This window comes from Zootermopsis nevadensis, unplaced genomic scaffold (genome assembly GCF_977971745.1).
Source record: "Zootermopsis nevadensis isolate Lab colony 2312 unplaced genomic scaffold, Znev_1.0 Znev_ptg000021l, whole genome shotgun sequence".
NCBI lineage: Eukaryota > Metazoa > Arthropoda > Insecta > Blattodea > Termopsidae > Zootermopsis > Zootermopsis nevadensis.
Window position 1 is genome coordinate 17247394 of NW_028259153.1, and position 17607 is coordinate 17265000.

The 17607-nt window shown below is 37.9% G+C and overlaps 2 protein-coding genes across 17 annotated transcripts in view; one reads left to right on the plus strand and one right to left on the minus strand.

Moving 5' to 3' along the window:
• The window catches only part of LOC110840709 (serine/threonine-protein kinase VRK1), a 15579-nt gene extending 5101 nt beyond the window's left edge, over positions 1 to 10478 (plus strand). For all 4 annotated transcript variants that reach the window (XM_022085929.2, XM_022085928.2, XM_022085926.2 and 1 more), the window contains exon 8: positions 175 to 10478. In XM_022085929.2, coding sequence (XP_021941621.2) covers positions 175 to 695 — 521 coding nt within the window. In that variant the 3' untranslated portion in view covers positions 696 to 10478. The remainder of the gene's footprint in view (positions 1 to 174) is intronic.
• The window catches only part of Coq6 (ubiquinone biosynthesis protein COQ6, mitochondrial), a 191650-nt gene continuing 176387 nt past the window's right edge, over positions 2345 to 17607 (minus strand). For 11 of the 13 annotated variants that reach the window (XM_087352250.1, XM_087352249.1, XM_087352245.1 and 8 more), the window contains one exon: positions 2345 to 17465. The gene's annotated coding sequence lies outside the window, so the exon portion shown is untranslated. The remainder of the gene's footprint in view (positions 17466 to 17607) is intronic. The other 2 variants (XM_087352247.1, XM_087352246.1) reach the window with 2 other exon arrangements.

A 17607-nucleotide genomic window follows, 5' to 3' on the forward strand; every position in this document is an offset into this window, starting at 1 on the left:
AGCCAATCACCTGCATCTTCATGGTAGGTACCTTGCCAATGGAGATGATATGTTCCTTCAAAACATTTTTAATTACCGACTAGACTACACAGCATCATAACCCACACTGCTGTGAAAATCAAAACTGCCATACAATGTTTATCAATATGCTAATTAATGTTGTTGTTTTTCCAGCTGCACTGGTCAAGTATTTTGAATATGTAGCTAGCCTAACATATGATCAAGACCCAGACTACAAGTGGTGTCAAAAGCTACTGGAGACAGGTCTCAAGGATTGCAAGTGTTCTCTGGAAGGGAAGCTGGATTTCTCAGGAAAAGGTACTGTTAAGAGAGGCAGTCCAAAGAAAACAAACAGTACAGGTCCTTCCTGTGATGGTGAAACCAACATTTCTGATAATAAGCCACTTCCAAGGAGGAAAGTTAACGTAACTCAAAAACAAAATCAGGCAAAACAGCACAAAGCCGACATTTCTGATAGTAATTCCAGTGCTGAATCTGACGATGATGAAGTCTGTAACTATAAGAAGAAAGAAAAGTCAAGTAATGCAAATAAGAAAGTCAAAACTAAATCTGTTTACGGCTGGAGAGATTGTCCATCGGCAATTGCAAGTAATGTGAACAGAGCTGGAGAATACAAAAGAAAAAGTAATGACAAACAGCACATCACCAAGAAACAAAGAAAAATGAATGTTTGATAGCAGATTTTTAATGTTACATTTGCTTCCTTGGAAACAACTTTAAGACTGTAAATGCTCAGCAGGCTACCACACAGTTAAAAAGTTCATTACCGTTATTGAACATTGTGGCAGTAATAACTGCCACAAAGTGCGTATGTCCTTATGTAGTCCTGCAGTGTACCCATGAATTAAATTAATAACCACAAAACTTATAGGCTGCAAACTCAAGGCAGCATACAGCATAGGCTACCTGTTCCATAACTTTCCTACTGAGATTTTTAAGAATAAAATAATGTTTATACATATTTTTCATTTGTGCCATTCACAGAAGGCATGGTAAGTCTTTGCAAGAGAAATAATTGTCAAATGTGATGAGGCTCTTCACAGTACAAACAAGGACTTGCATAGATCCACAGCTACATACAGGCCTTAATGTGCATATTTTCAGCTGTCTAGCAGTGGTTTCAATTTCAAACAATGAACGTACCAAATATGAAAATGCTGTGTTGATAACTTTACCTTCTGTTCCTAACCATCATGATCCAAGTCATTTACTGCTCCATACAAGTTCTGCTCCATATACAAGGATTTTACAGAGGTAGTTGCATCAGTAAATTAAATTTACTACTTGTTGATCATAAGGAAGATAATAAAATCTGCTGTATTCAATTTTTCCTTTCATATTACTTTTTTTGTACATCATCTTACTTTATATTGATTATGTCTAATGTAGAAAAAAATCCCCACAATCTGAAGCATAAAACAAAACTGAAGAGAAATAAATGAGTAAATATGTCTACTTCTTGTTACTGGAATATTCTTAATCAAATTCACAAATGGCAACTCCAAGTCATTGTGTGTGTATTGTAAGCTTAGTTCATTGTTTTTATTTCTAACAATTTTCCTTAAGCAACAATGTGTGTATGTGAATATTCATAGTTCCCTTCAAAACCTTCATGTCCATGACAGCACAAGAACAAGTTTTGAAAGTAAATGTCATTTGTCCAAGGTACTCATTAAATATCTATTCAAGAATGTTGAGGTCTTAAGGCTGATGCATGGATAACATTTCCACAGCTTCTTTGTATAACCAGTGTCAGCATAATAAATGATGAAATGTGATTGGACAATTCCCATTTCTGGCTTTAAAATTCCTTCACTACCTTTCCTTCATTTTCTTTAGCATACATTTGTAAAAGAAACTATTCAATAATAATATCACTTTGTTGCAACATTGTGACAGAAGATTGCTGGCTAAAACTTTGTATATCCATTAGTTTTATTCCTCAGTAATTACTTGCCCCCATTTTACTGCACTTCATATAAATAAGCACTGTTGTGGCAATACTCATTCCAAACGACTTTTTCTCTCTCAGAATCAAACTAGGTTACCAACTGATAAAAGTACAACTCATTCACACCAAAAAAAAAAAACCTGCTTGGTACATGCCAATTTAGCAGTAATCTATTTCCAAGCCTATCGGGGATAAGATCAAACTGAATGAGCAGCTCTATACCTTTAATGGATACACCCAAGCTGCTCCCAGCATTTGGAATTGGAAAAAACCTGCCAAATAGAAATTCAAATCATCACCACTCACACAAGTGAAGTATTACTTGGTCTAAATGTTATAAAGGATTAAAATGCCAAGAAATAATTGTATAAATACAAAATATAAATGTACTTTATTGTTACACTTGCCTTTGGGAAACAATCAAATACTGATACATATTACTAGGAATTTATTTTACTTTAAAAATATATTAGAGGCAGGTCCTGCTTCAGCTAGTTTCAACAGACATGACAAACCACCAAAACTTGTTAGTCCACAATCACAAATGTTACTCAATAGGAAAAACAAATAAGGCAGCAGGACAACCAAACCTCACAATCTGTAGCTGCAGGCCTTCATTCTCTCTCCAAATTCTTCCAATTGGGACACCTTCCCTCCCTTATTCGGTTTCCCTAAACTCTATCCTTCAGTATCACTGCCTAACCCAACAGTACATAAATCAAATTTATTTTGGCCATTGAAGAATCCTATTTATGCTCTATAAATAACTTAATTTAGCTATTCATCAAATAAACCAAAAAATCAAACAAAACAAACTTAAAACTCCAGAGGTTGGGGTACATCTGTATAAACAGAAAAGGTGATATTAATTTGCTCTAAAACAGCAAAATGGAGGTCCATCCCACTTTCACAGAGCAAACTTAAAAAAATGTTAAAATGCTGACAGCACGAACACTAATGGTTCAAACAAATCATTGTATACAAAGCAGCAGGATAAATTCAACAAAACAATAGCAAAAGTATATAAACAATGACAACACTATTTAGATACATTTTATTTAATATTTTAACTGGCCTCCACATCACCCCTTATAGCCAGCCGATCCACCCACAAAAAAGAATTTTGAATACAATTTGTCACAGGTTCTAAAAAGTAAAATTGAAGACAGATTAAATTGACCCCCTAGAACAAAATACCCTCCACATTTTGTTTGCCGATTCCCTAGAAAGTATTATGAATGACCTGAAGCTTTCCCAGTGATCAAGTATAATCAATTATTCTTGTGCTACCTGCTACGTCAGGTTATCTTCATCCTCAGCCTGAAAATTCGTTCTATCATTTAAAGTTCTGTAGTAACACTTTTTTGGGAACTCAAACGATATAGTGTCAACCTACAAAGTAGTTCCAGAAGAAGTATCAATGTCAGTAAGAGCCTGATTATCCAAATATAAGGCCTTTTTCTTGGCCACCTCTTGAATGAAACCCTCACCTTCCACTTCTTGGTACATATAGGCCTGCATGAACTTTGCCATTATGCTGGAGAACACCTTATCCTATTCAGACACAGAAAGAGAAAAAATTGCATCTTCATTGATCTGCACCACAATATGAATACCAGGCTAAAATCCCTCCTCTTTTGTGCCGATCTGTTATAAATCTAACTTATTCACCAATACTCTGAAAATACTACCCTCTTTTACACTGATCCCCTGTAAATCCGTTTTATTCCATCCATTACTCAAGATGCTGGAAACCCAATCTCCTCTTCTGCTTGTTCCCAGGAAATTCCTCTTCTTTGTGCCAAAACCCCGAATACCTTTCTTCTGTGCTGACTTCTGGCAATCCATTCCTCCCCTCCGACACCCCGGACGGCCCTCCTCTTCTGCTCCGACACCCCAGACGTCCCTCCTCTTCTGCTCGAACACCCCGGACGGCACTCCTCTTCTGCTCCGACACCCCAGACGTCCCTTGTCTTCTACTCCTATACCCCGGATCTCTTCTTATGTTCCCATACCCCAGATGTCCTCCTCTTCTATGCCATCACCCCGGAAGTCCCTCCTCTTCTGCATCGATACCCTGAAATTCAACCTCTTCTGCAGTCACACCATGGAAATTCCTCTTCTGTCAATACCCTAAAATCCATTTCTTCTGCAATGACACCCTAGAACTCCATCCTCTTCTGATGCAGATCCATAGGCAATCCTGCCTCTTCCATGCTGACCCCCTTAAAATCTCATCTAGAACTTGGCCTACTTCAAAAACAGGAAACCCCTCACCTTCCATGCAAACATCCTGAAAATCACTCTTCTGTTCTGACACCCTTGAAGTCCATCCTCTTCCATGTACATCACCTGGATACCCCTTTCTTGTGTAGATCCACAGGAAATCCTTCTTCTCATGTATGTTCTATGATAACCCATCTTCTCAAGTAATCATCCTTTATACTGATCCTCTGCAGTGTTGTTCCACTAGATCTTGTCCGTTTGTTAGATATATAACTTGTTACATTCAATCTTCTGTGCGCTTGTATAAACACACCATAGCAATATCAAAATTTTAGCATGATTCTCCCCCCAGATGGTAATTTTATTATAGTAAAGCAGGTCCCCATCATATCAAACTTCTAACAAATTCTACATCCAGATGGTAATTGTAGAAAGCACGGCCTCTTTTGTAGGTCAATGCCAGTCAATTTCAGTCTAGAAGTCATAATATTCCTTGCTAGATACATAAAAAAGTTTTGTAAAGCAGATATGAACTGCTGCACAAGAAGCCAATTCTGTTACATTAGCAACACACACCTTGTACATCCTAAATCATTCATGGAAGTAAAAAATTGCTGTGAATATACTTCTGTAAACTCCAAATTATCTGGCATATGTAATAGAACATAATTAACATGCCTGCCAATCCACAATATTTAAATGCAACAAAATTTACATCAAGATTTGATCTACATTACCTAAATTTAAAGACTTCAAATAACATCAGAACTTCAGCTGCACAACCAACTTTTGAATATATTAGCTTGCTCACTTGGTAATAATCCACCAATAATAACGAGTTTGTGATTGTTTCTAATCTCTATGCATCTTGTACTGAATTATTTTAAACCTAAGTACTCTGAAAAAGTACTCTCCTTGAATTTAATTCACTTTGGTCTTATCCATTTTCATTCTTCATTGTTAAAAAACATTTTTTCTTCACATTTGAAGTCTTTCACTTCTCAATACAATATACATTTTTTGCCAAGATACATAAAATCAGATAAATATGGTCAAGACATTACAAACTACTTTGATCTTGCATACCAAACAAAATTGGCTTCAAAAACCACTAATGAGGCTATAAAACTTCACAGGCGTTCACTATGGATGAAATATGACAAAAATTAAATGCAATTTTTTCTCCTGCAGGATTTCTTCCATTTCTCACAAATTTTACAATAAAAAAGTCTCAATACTGCAATCCCATTAGATGTGCACACAGAACACATTGCACCATGTGTACTAAATACCCACTCATCTCATACACATCACTCTGGGGAGATATTCGAACAACTGTATTGTTAACAATATGAATTTCTTACTTCTTGAAATTTCTATAGTGATGGTTTTCTCCAAGATGGCATTTGTGCTTCCTAAAATTTCATCGAAACATTAAATGGTATTTCCTGGAATGTATGAAGCATCTCCATTAAAATGCACCAGTATGTATAATTTCCACGCAAAGAGACAATGTAATCCTTTAAATCAATCTGTACACCGACATTTTTAAAATTTTAAAATAGCATAATAAAATTATCTGCATGACTTCAGTTTACTTCTTGTGTCATCCGAGGTATCCCATGAATGGACTGTTGTATTTTCATACTGGTACCGTTTTCATTCAAAATTACATCTTGCTGTCTGGAGGCAAAAGCAGGTGTATCTTGTGAAATAAAATATTCTTGCATACTTCTCTTCTTCAAAAACCACGTTCCACATTATTCCTCCAAGACGATGGGATGAAGCAGATCCAACAATGGAGTGAGGAGGAGAAACATAAGACACCACACATGGTAAGAGACATGATGCTGATGCAAGAGATGGCACAAGGCGTGGAGGCGAGAGATGGTTGAGGTATGATGCAGATACAAGATGACACGATCCAAGACATGCCAGATATAATGCAGAGGCAAGTGATGATGTGAGGCAGAATGCAGTCACTGGGATGGCATGATTGATGGGGCAGACAAGCTTTTGGCAAGAAGGATGTAGACCTGTTATCTGATGGCTCAACAAACTGTGGAACTAGATTCTGATGATATGCAGGATCCAAATCACACTCTAATGGCGCGACAGGCAATCCAGACTGCACCTGAATAGCGAGACTGGTGACTAGATGTCACGATAGGGGATGCTGACCTCCATCTGGATGGCGCAATAGGGGATAAAGACCCGTACACCCAGATGGCACGATGGGCGATCCTGACTTGAATACCGAGACAGCGAGATGGGCAATCCACATCTGCATCTAGATGGCGCGATGGGCGATCCTGACCCGAATACTCAGAAGGCGAGAGACGATCCAGACCCATACACCCAGACAGCGCGATGGGCGATCCTGACCCGAATACCCAGACGGCAAGATGGGCAATCCAGAACCGCATCGAGATGGCGCGATGGGCGATCCAGACCCGAATACCCAGACGGCAAGATGGGCAATCCAGAACCGCATCGAGATGGCGCGATGGGCAATCCAGACCCGTAGCATCCGAATGGTGGGATGGGCGATGCAGAACCGCAATGCAGCCCTACACCCAATGCCGCGATAGGCAATCTGGACCCAGTCAACAGCGCGATGGGCAATTCGGACCCTCACCCATATATGGTGTGAAGCAGACCAGACACGGACAGAAAACAGACGTCCCAGCACCCAGATGGAACAATGATCCCATCCAGAGGACAATGCTGACCCCCACTGAAATGACATGCGATGATGGAGACCCCAACTGGGATGGCCTAAGGAACAACTCTATCAATGCTGGTATGATAGTGCATATCCTGACTGGGACTATGGTCCTGCTGGGATAACAGTGCCGGGCCAGGCTCATGACTCTCACTTCGATGGTGGTGCCGGGTAAAATGTAAATCCACTCCAATACGGAATGAGGGACAATTTAAGAGGTACACTTCGGGATGGAACAAAGGATAAGAGCAGGGTGATGCATGCCAGCTCACTGCAATACACACATCCCTATCTAGGACATTAGGAAAAATGTAGATCCATCAGGAAGGTACAAGGAATAAGGAACATCAAACTTCCATAGTGATGAGGTATGCTGCAGATTCCCACCTGGGTAACATGGGAGAGCAAATCGTTTGAAGGCATGCACTCGAAGTCTATATAAGGACAAAGGTACAAGCATGGGGGTGACATCAAGATGTAGACTAGGGGGACACAGCAGTCTCCACATGGACATATTACACAACACACATCTACATAAAGAAAAATAAACACAGGCAAAGTGATATTCAATTTGCTGAAAATTACTTTCAAACACAATATTCTGCAGTCATTAACACACTATGCCATGAAAGCTGGTGAATACTATACACAGAACTTCCGCCAAAAGATATTCCTGATTAAAACCTTCAACATTCACTTTACAGAATAATGGGCAGGCAATGCACCCATCACCAGTTGCACTCTGCTACAATTACAATGAAATCAGCCAAAGAAAAAATACCTTTTATGCTACACTTTCGGTTTTTCATCACAAAGCTGGTACCTGAAGCCAAGAAATTTTAAAATGGAACACTGTCAAACCAAAATTAGTTTGTCCAGTACTTCTGCAACTAAGCATCAACTGTTAATGAAACTCAACAGCATGTATTCTAAAGAAGGCATTACAAGAACCAGTCATACACAAGCCCTCGTGAAGACCAAGGCAGTGATTTCAATGTGATGGGAAGCTGCTTGCCTTACATTACACACACACACACAATGCAATTCTAATGTAGAATAACAACATGTCAAAATGACTTAGCAGTTTTCATACATAACCACCATTACAAAGTTGCAGGAAGATTGAAAGTACAATATCTTGGAAAATATGTGCAATTCAACACACACTGAATTTGTAGGATAAAACATTACATGAATATGTATTCAGACTCCATACTTCAACACAATGACAAAGGAACCTCACAAAGCTGGGAAATCTGGAAACCATGCAATAGATTTTAAAATAACTAAAGAAGTTGGAAGAGGAACTGAACTTACACTGGCACCTACCAAACTTTAAAAAGTAATGTAAAATTGTCAATAACATATTACCCATAACACCACCACAAAAAACACGCTTCAAAAGTATTAAACCTACACTTAACATAGGTGTTACATTATAAATACACACAAAAAGAACATGATGTATTCATTCATGCATTACTTCACTGCAAATGCATTTTTGAGAAGATTAATCACAATATCAGACAAGAACTTTTACATTTGCCTAAAGCATATGCAAATTCACGCAATAAAACAATAACTTTTGACAATCAGCTGTTTGCAAACAGGTTCATGCCATGACAAATCAGAAGTAGCTCCAAAACATTGCCAGCTTTCCACCATTCATAAAAGTTGCCCAATAAACAAGGCTATTCAAAACACTTGGCAACTACAGCAATATACTATTAAGCCTCCAAAATGCCAGCTTAATGCACAAGTCATCTATTCAGTTTTGTCAGAGACATTTACAGGGAGGGACTAATGCATCTATCTCATGTTTCCCCAACACAAAGCTTGTTAGCACAGCAGAAATGATTTGCTACCAAACTCATACCGAATAGCAATTTTTGCTCGCAAGACCTAAGAAGATTGATCAAACAATACACTGAACCAAAGGCTCCCCCCCAAACAAGTCACAGCAGTTGCAATGAGCATATAGAACTACAAATTTTGTGTTACATGTTAAAATCAACATTCTGTATAATCCAGGTAATTAGATGTACTTCTTTCAAACATGTGCAAAATCAGCCAATAGGAAATGACTTCCAAAAACACTGCAGTGGAATTTATTCTCCATGTGATTTAGCAATGCACACTGCAACTTGCCTCTGATCATAGTTTGAAGGAAGCCAAGAATCAAAATGTGTTTCCAAAAGATCATCACATTCCTTCTCAAGAAGACACTAAATAAGAATCATTGAAACATACCTCAAGAAGCAAAGCAATCCCTACCTTCAGCAAATGCTTTCAAGAATTTTCACACTTCAGACTTACAAATGAATGAGCATAAATCCAAATTTGTTTACCTTTCATAAACTCTTATATAACACTTCGCGTGAAGTCCAAATGATAGGGTGCTAAAACATTTTGGTAGTGTAAAGCATCATCTGAAAAAGTTGCACATGCCCATTCAATATTCTTGAACCTTCACCGAGCAAGATTAGAACCAATATTACGAACACCAATAATAGAATTAAATAGATTTATACTGTACAAATACCAAAAACTTTGGCATGCACAAGTATTAACATATTTAGATGAAAAACACCAAGCTTCCTTTCCATATTTGCCAAACGTGGATTGTTGCAACGACCAACATACAGTACATCCTGCTCATTAGGATGGTATAAAAATTATAAAAAAAACTTACAACATACCAAATATTTTATACCCAGATTTGCAGGTTCCTCAGCACATAACTGTTGCTTACATAATCAAGACGTTTTAAACATCCAAGAGCCTTTGAAAAACTTTTTCCCCTGTTTAAATATGTTACATATGCACAACATAGTAACTTGCAAACTTCAACATGCATTTTCTGGTGCACAAAATGTACCCTACACAAAAAAGATCAAAGAGGTAAAACCCAAAAATTAATAACTGCAAAATATGCAACAAATTAATAATATACTGGAATCTGGAAGTCTTGAAAAACAAGCCAAGTAAAACAATCATATAAAATAAGACGAGATGTTCATAGTCAATTCGATGCATGAATACTGGAAAACAATAAACATTTTCAATTTGATGTTCAAATAATTGGTCAACGGCTACCACTAAATATGCTTTACAATCCTGCATATTAGATCATTGCTTTACATTAATTGTTTGCCTGTCAGCTCTCAAACTGCATGGGAAGATGATAACAGCCCTAAAACTTTGTGAAGTACTCAATCAGCCACATACATTTACCACATCTGCAAAAGCAATCTTGGAATTCCAAAATCTGCACCATCAATAAGCAGGAAAAATGTGCAGCAGTTGTTCACCTTCACAATGAAGAGTGAATTCACTGCTCAATGCTTGTCAAATGAAATCAATCCCACTTCCACAGCAGTCACCAACACCACTGGAAATGTGAAGAAAAACAATCTTCCCTCAAACAAACATCATTTGCTCATTCTGACGACAGCAGTTCCTATGGATCATATGGTACCTATACATGCTACTGCAATGCTTGAATGAGAAACCTGCTCCACCTATTCATACTACTAATGGAAACGTGAAAAATTATAAACCAGTATCCTGAAAGAAGAAAACGTCTTACAATTGTCACTCCTGGATCCAGGTCCGTATTTCATTGCCAGCTGCTGCTCAGAACATATGCTTGCCCAGCGCTCTACGCGTTGCTAGCTGTGGGCAAGACAAAATCATGCTTTATACATCCCCCTACCCCAAAACTTACAAAATCCCATCTGAAGCACTTTTTAATCCAACTATGCAAATTAAATTTACCCCAATTCCCCATTACCAAGGCCAGCTTTTCAATATGCTACCGCACTGCAGAACACAAAATTTCCCATTCTCAGACGAAGAATTCCCATATAAAAAAACAAAGAGTTCAAAATGCCACTTTGGTATTTTATATACCTAAAATTTGTAAACAATCTAGCCATATCAATTGATTAACTGGAAATACACACGAATTGCTCGTTGCAAAAACGTACCCCACGAAAATATTACATATAATAAATTATACTTGTAAATACAATTTTCGTACCTTAATTGTGCAGTCAAAACCAACAGCACATGTAAGCCCATCTGCACACAAGTTTCTACATACCAACACATGGCACTGAAATCTTCCAAAACTCCAATTACTAGGTTGATTTTGAAGTTATTTCCAGATGTAGGAGAGACTACAGTGATTTCAGAACACATTTACCTTAAATGTAAAGGAACATCACCGGTAAAACTATATCAAACTCACATGTATTCCCCTCTTCTTCCATCAATCACACCTATTCAGATCTTCATTTACTGTGCAAGGCAAATACAGATCTTTGCAGATTAAACGAGTTTCATATCAGCACAATTGGTCTGCACACTCCATGTAGCCTTGTTCAAATCTGAAGTAGAAAGGAAAACAATATTTCCATTCTCCCCCCTCCCTCCCACAGATCCAAATCCCCAACAAGAAAAATCAGTTATAAATTGCATAACGCAATAAACATCCCCGGGCATGTAACCTATAAAAACATCACATACATCCTGACAATTAATGACTCATTTCCACACACAGTCCAGTGTCAACAAATTAAAATGTTTTCTAGATATTAGACTAATGGAAGATATATACACACGCTGCTGCTGCTACTAAAAACCACTTCAAAAACACCAAGTGCTTATCTGGCAGTTAATAAAATTCTTACTGTTAAGAACTCGATACTGTTTCAAAAGCAAGAATGCTTCCTTTCCACACACAAGCACGGCCAATCTGGAAACAAACGCAAGAGAAAAGAACACATCCTATTCATCTGAAACAGCATACCAGCACGATTCAGTTGAACTTCAAAACTGTACAAGATATTTAATTGTAAATGCACTACCTTCAGTTTTGCACAGCAACTTGCTACATGTGCACAGAAAACTACAGGTCACAAGAGATTCATCTTCAGATATAGTAAACTACAAATGTAATTTTGATCTTGTATCGCTTGCAGTTGCACAAAAATGATATCAGCTTGGAAATAACCAAATACAAATGAACATTAAACCAAATTAATACATTCTACCAAACCAATCATACCAAAATCTTGCGTGATGCAGCATCCATACAGCAGCAGCCCTATAGCACAATGATATGCTGGCAGCAGTCACCACGACTTGAGGCGATGCCAAGGTTCAAAATTCCCTCAAAAGAAAATCTCTTTATGGACGAAGTACCTGCATCAACAGAAAAGTGTTTCCCCTATCCAACAACCCTTATCAGCAAATGCTCACTCCAGTGATTCAAAGAATACTCTTTTCAAATGGACACCAAGATTAGTTCCCTTGTGCACAAGAGGGAAGAAGTTTCCAAGACGCTGCATTTACAGTAGGGGGGAAAAAAGTCAATGTACTCATAAGACATTAAACATATGTTTCACTTCACTGAACTCTGTTAAACTTAGCTGTCAAATATTGGAGAAAAAAAATTCCAAAAAATCAACAAGAGTAATGTGCAAAATCTCCTAGGACATCCTCTTTACCTGAACACCAGCTACTTTTGCTCAATAGTAAAAAATACCCACTTCATGTCCCAGTGTTCTGCAGCTGCATTGTAATCCTAAGACACATCCAAGCACCTTGCTCCAGATTACATTAAGGAACCCATGACGCTATGCTGCGCGACAGGCATTAATATCCATTATCCAAACAATTGCATTGCAGGCATGTTACCATGACTATGGAGTGGACCTGGTGAAAGAAAGATGAACCAAGCAACATGCTAGAATGCAGAAACAGCACAAATGTTGCTACCTCTATTCTTCAACCATTCAAACAAACTCTGCCCAAGTGAGCAAATTAGTCCGCGGACAGCAAAACAGGATTACGATTAGAACTTTGCAGCTCATACTTAGGGAATATACAAAATACTAAATAAGAAATGTATTAGAAAATGTTATACTTGTCAACCTGAATCTAACTCCATGCACAAAGTATCTGGCCTCAGAAAACAGCGCCACTTTCTGCTCCAAGTACACTTTCAGGCAAATTATAAGCGGACACTTTCTGCCTCCAACCAGGTCAGGAAAAGCTATAGAATGAAAAGCAAGCCACAAATACTTGTCCATATAAATAAGGATATCAACGTACATTTACTGCTATAAAATCAAAATTTAATAACCTTTACAATTTTTCAGAATTCACGCTGCTCTTATACTTTGATTTTACTAGCAGAGTTAGAAATACATTTCTAACCAGATGCAAACCCTTCATTAAACACCAAACCGCACATCATGCAATGGAAACTTTCCATTCACAACATATATTGTAATAATACGAAAACCTTCCCACTATTGTCCATGTACAATACAAGATACTGAGTTTCTGTACAGTGTTACCTTATTTCACTTCTTACTTACAAATCATTAAAAACTTTCCTGTTTTCATCCATTCACCTCTACAATCATAAATCAGGTCAAGTCAAGCAACTCTTTTCTCCGACGTGAGAGATGTTCAATTACTAGTATGTTAATCGCGTTCAACCCCTGCCATGATGATTATCGGCATCAACCTGAAGAAACAATGTCGAACAACTAAACTTTTGAAATCATAAAGGATAATTAAATACTTGTATGGAACTGAATTGATTTCTTACAAAAAAAAAAAGAAAAAAAAAGTATCCTCCACACATAATAAAATGATCAGTAGATAAATACATAAAGAATTTTCTTTTTTTACTTATCAGTCATGTATTGAATCCTCTACCAGACAGATTTGCATGCCATCCCTTAGCAGACTTCACAGGACTGAAAACTGAGAAAATAGTGTTCATACTCCAGAGCCAAAGAACTCTTTACTCGGCACAGCACAAAATGTTACCATAACAGGGTTACCAATCTCAAACCTGGGATTTCCTGCCTTTCAACAAGCTCTGACACTGCCAAACTCTTTACACCAGCTTTAATAACTTGCTACGATGTTCCCGCATTCATGTATCAGTTTTCCAGTTTCAAAGTTCACTGTGGTACATCTCTCCTCCATCTCCACTTTAGCAATCACGTCAGCATGGCATCACTAATATGAGACTACTAACATTGTTAGTACCATAACAGCTCATTCCAGATTTTTTCAAAAACCCTGACAAGAAATAGAAATTCCATTTTAAATCTATATTTTTTTATTGCAAAATTACTTTTCTTGCGGCCTCAGATTCAGGACATCTTGTAAGTGCAGTGAGCAACACTTATTCCTTACTTTCCTAACCAAGAGAAACTAAAATATATATTTCCACAACAATTAATAATGCTTATACTACAAAATACTAATGTTCTACTAAACCTCACTTGAAGTCAACCTTTCATTAGGTGCACAGCTTCTGATATGCAGTATAGGAAATACCCATCACAGGAAAACACTCGCAGAATTAGTCGTCATACTTTACAGGCAGGCAGGGAAAAACGCAATAACTTCTCCAAGCAGCGCTGCATGGCACCAGTTGAGCTCTACAGCACAAAACACAGCCTTCCTCTCCCCACAAACAAGACCAATTTGAAAAAGTGGGGCAGGTGCATAAGGTGTGGGGGGGTGGTACGTGTAAACAAACTGTGAACCAGGTTGAAATTAGCACGAATTCACTGTTCAAAACAGTAACTAGATGAGCACTACCTACGGTCTTGCGTAGCACCTTACAATGCAACTGTCAACCCCCTTCAGCCATACTAACTTGAGAAACATTCAAAGCAGAGGCTTTCAGATACATCATCATTTACTTTTTGAAAGAAAAAGCAAAGAAATACTTAATTAAATTTATGAGACGCTACTTATAGCAACACTAATTATATAATCGATACCACTCAACTGTCCAACTGGCAACCAGGTACTCCGCACAGTAGTTATCCCCTATTGTACTACGAAATGTTGGATGGGACCACCTCAAACCAGCGCAGACATTCACATCCTGGACGAACTCTTCATATCCATACTGACCATGGTGCCAAGGACTCTGCATAAATAACAAAAGCTCTTCTCTTGACCCACATAACCCACCCCAATCATCAATCTTCACCCGCCCTATGACAGCACTTCCAACAGTCAAAATTCTTTAAAAGTTATGCAATAAACACAATGAACAATCTCACATAAAAACCTCAATGTTTTTTTCTGTTTCACCAAGTTCAATGTACAAACTACTCTCAGCTATAAAATAAGCAATATTCAGAATTCGTGACAAAACTTGGCTATGTAGTACAACAAACATGATTGGCTACTGCATCCAAGTAATCGATATTCACGTTCATGTACAAAACATATTAATTCTATTTAAATCAGAGCAAAACAGAATACCTAGTTACAAGGCATCCTCTTGATCCAAATTTGAAAACCAAAGCTAGTGCTAAACATGACAAAAAAAATACCCCTTTTCCGATGTCCTGCAAGTGCACCACTATTAACCGCACGACAAATCCAATTTCTTGCTTGAAACTGATTGGCACCAGTGGGGACTGTACCTTGCTTGCTTGATAATGGGGTTAAAGCTCCGAACAATAGCACTGCAGCCTGTGGCACTTCCATTACCAGCATGTAAGAGTAGACCTGATAAAGACATGAACGAGGAATGCGAGAAAGATCCAACTAGTGGTCTAAAATTTAACAATCGAGTACTTATAATATCGTTAAATGTTGTTCAACAATGTACAAAGATTAAAAATTCTTCCTTTGACAAAGTTAAATCCAAACTACTACTGCTGTAGTAATGAACTTTATACAGCTTGCAACTTCAAATTGTATTAATATAAGAAAACTGATCAACCTGAAACTAGTTCCAATCAGCAGCCATCTGCCCAGAGGAAGGATGCCATCATTCTCCCACACCAACACCATGGAAACCACCTTCTCAACAACATCCTGGCAAATACTAAGCAAACACATTCTACGTCCTACCATGATGAAGCCTACAAATCCTTTGGCACATAAAAGACTTTTATCTGCACAAGCTCCCAAACATGTCTACTAGGAACCATCCTATTAAATTTCAAAGTGCCATTTCAGCTCACATTATGTGGGTACTTTTAGATACTCCTCTTACTGCCTTCAAAATGATGTCTCCACACGCACACAGGCCTTTTAAAAAAAATTATATCCAATACGCATTTCTATCCCCCCACCCAAACAATGTAATACCATAATAATCACCATGAGCATATCTGCAATACAAATAAACTGAAACTTAGCAATTACTGTTGCAGGAAAAAACCTGACCAATCCAGACTTTCAAATTCTAAAACACCACGGTTACTTTAAACCACTAGAGAATTAATACATCATTAGCAGCATTTATAATCTGGAACACAAGTAGCATCCACTATGTGGACTGCTAATCAATCAGCCCTTATCAGAACAAGAGAGTTCCAATTCAGTGCTTACTTACAAGATGTTTTCAGCGTTCTGCTTTTCATATATTCAACTACCTCTCCAAGTAAGTCAGGCCAAACTGGAGAAAATAGCAGTAAGCATGTAGAACTTGTTTCAATACTCCAATCAGAAACACTGAAGAGCAACAACTGTTAACTTGGGGACGAGAATGATGCACGATGGACACAAGTACCAGGAAACCTGAAGAAACAACGTCCAACTAAACCGTTTGCTGCAGCTTACTAATATGTATGGAACATGAATTTCATTGAATAAACAAACAAGTAAATATATTTTATACTAGAAAAATTCAAAATGAAAACATGCAGTGTAAAAATAAGGTACCCCCTGAAATGGAGTCATTTCACTTTCCCACCAGAGGCCTCCAACACACCATACCCTCAAGCACCAGCATGACGAACAAATCAGCTACACAACACACAATCCAATCAACATAGCTTCATTAATCCATTATCTCTAGCAGACCTGATGGCAATGGTATATGTGCAGGTAGCTTCTGCAACAGATTCTTGAGCACCAGTCACAGCAATGCATCAACTCCAGCAGCAGCATTAGCAGCAAACAGGTTCTGTCAAATAGGCCAATTTGCATTCCCAACAAACCCCCCCCCCTTCCACAAAATAGTAGCAAGGAAAATAGGCACATGGTTATTGTCAAAGAACATTGAACATGTAACATTTGTTATCGTTATTTTATTTCCATTTGGTTTCTACTGGCAGAACACTTTACGCATACCACATTTTGCATTTCACTGCAAACAAGTATCAAAAAGCCACTTTAAATTTGTGTACAATATACAATCCAATTATAATCTATTCACTTCAGCCTCAGCTGCTATTACAAACACCCTCGTTAACATGCAACAAAAATGTTAACTGGATTGTATACCCAAACCTATATACAATAAAAAAATGTTTCAAAACTGTTAAATATTAACAGCAAGCAGGTCTTACAAGCTTCAGAGTTGCTTACAAGCATGAATTCAATATGAATCACCTTTTGTAACTGAAATGTGGCAATCCCTAACTCTACCAATTACAAACCAAATTGATGATCCTCAGGGACAGGTCAGTCTTGTCATGGCTTGTCACCTGAGCCCGGAGTCGACAGCGGGTAGACATGCCTTCTCAAATTGGGAGACTGGAATGAAAAAATACCTGAATAATATCACAGAAACGAAATTGTACAATTTGATGCTATAGTGAACATAGTTCATCTTTGTAGAGGGATCTTCACTTCATTCAGAAGAGACATGAAGCTATTTAAACTGTTTATATCTTCA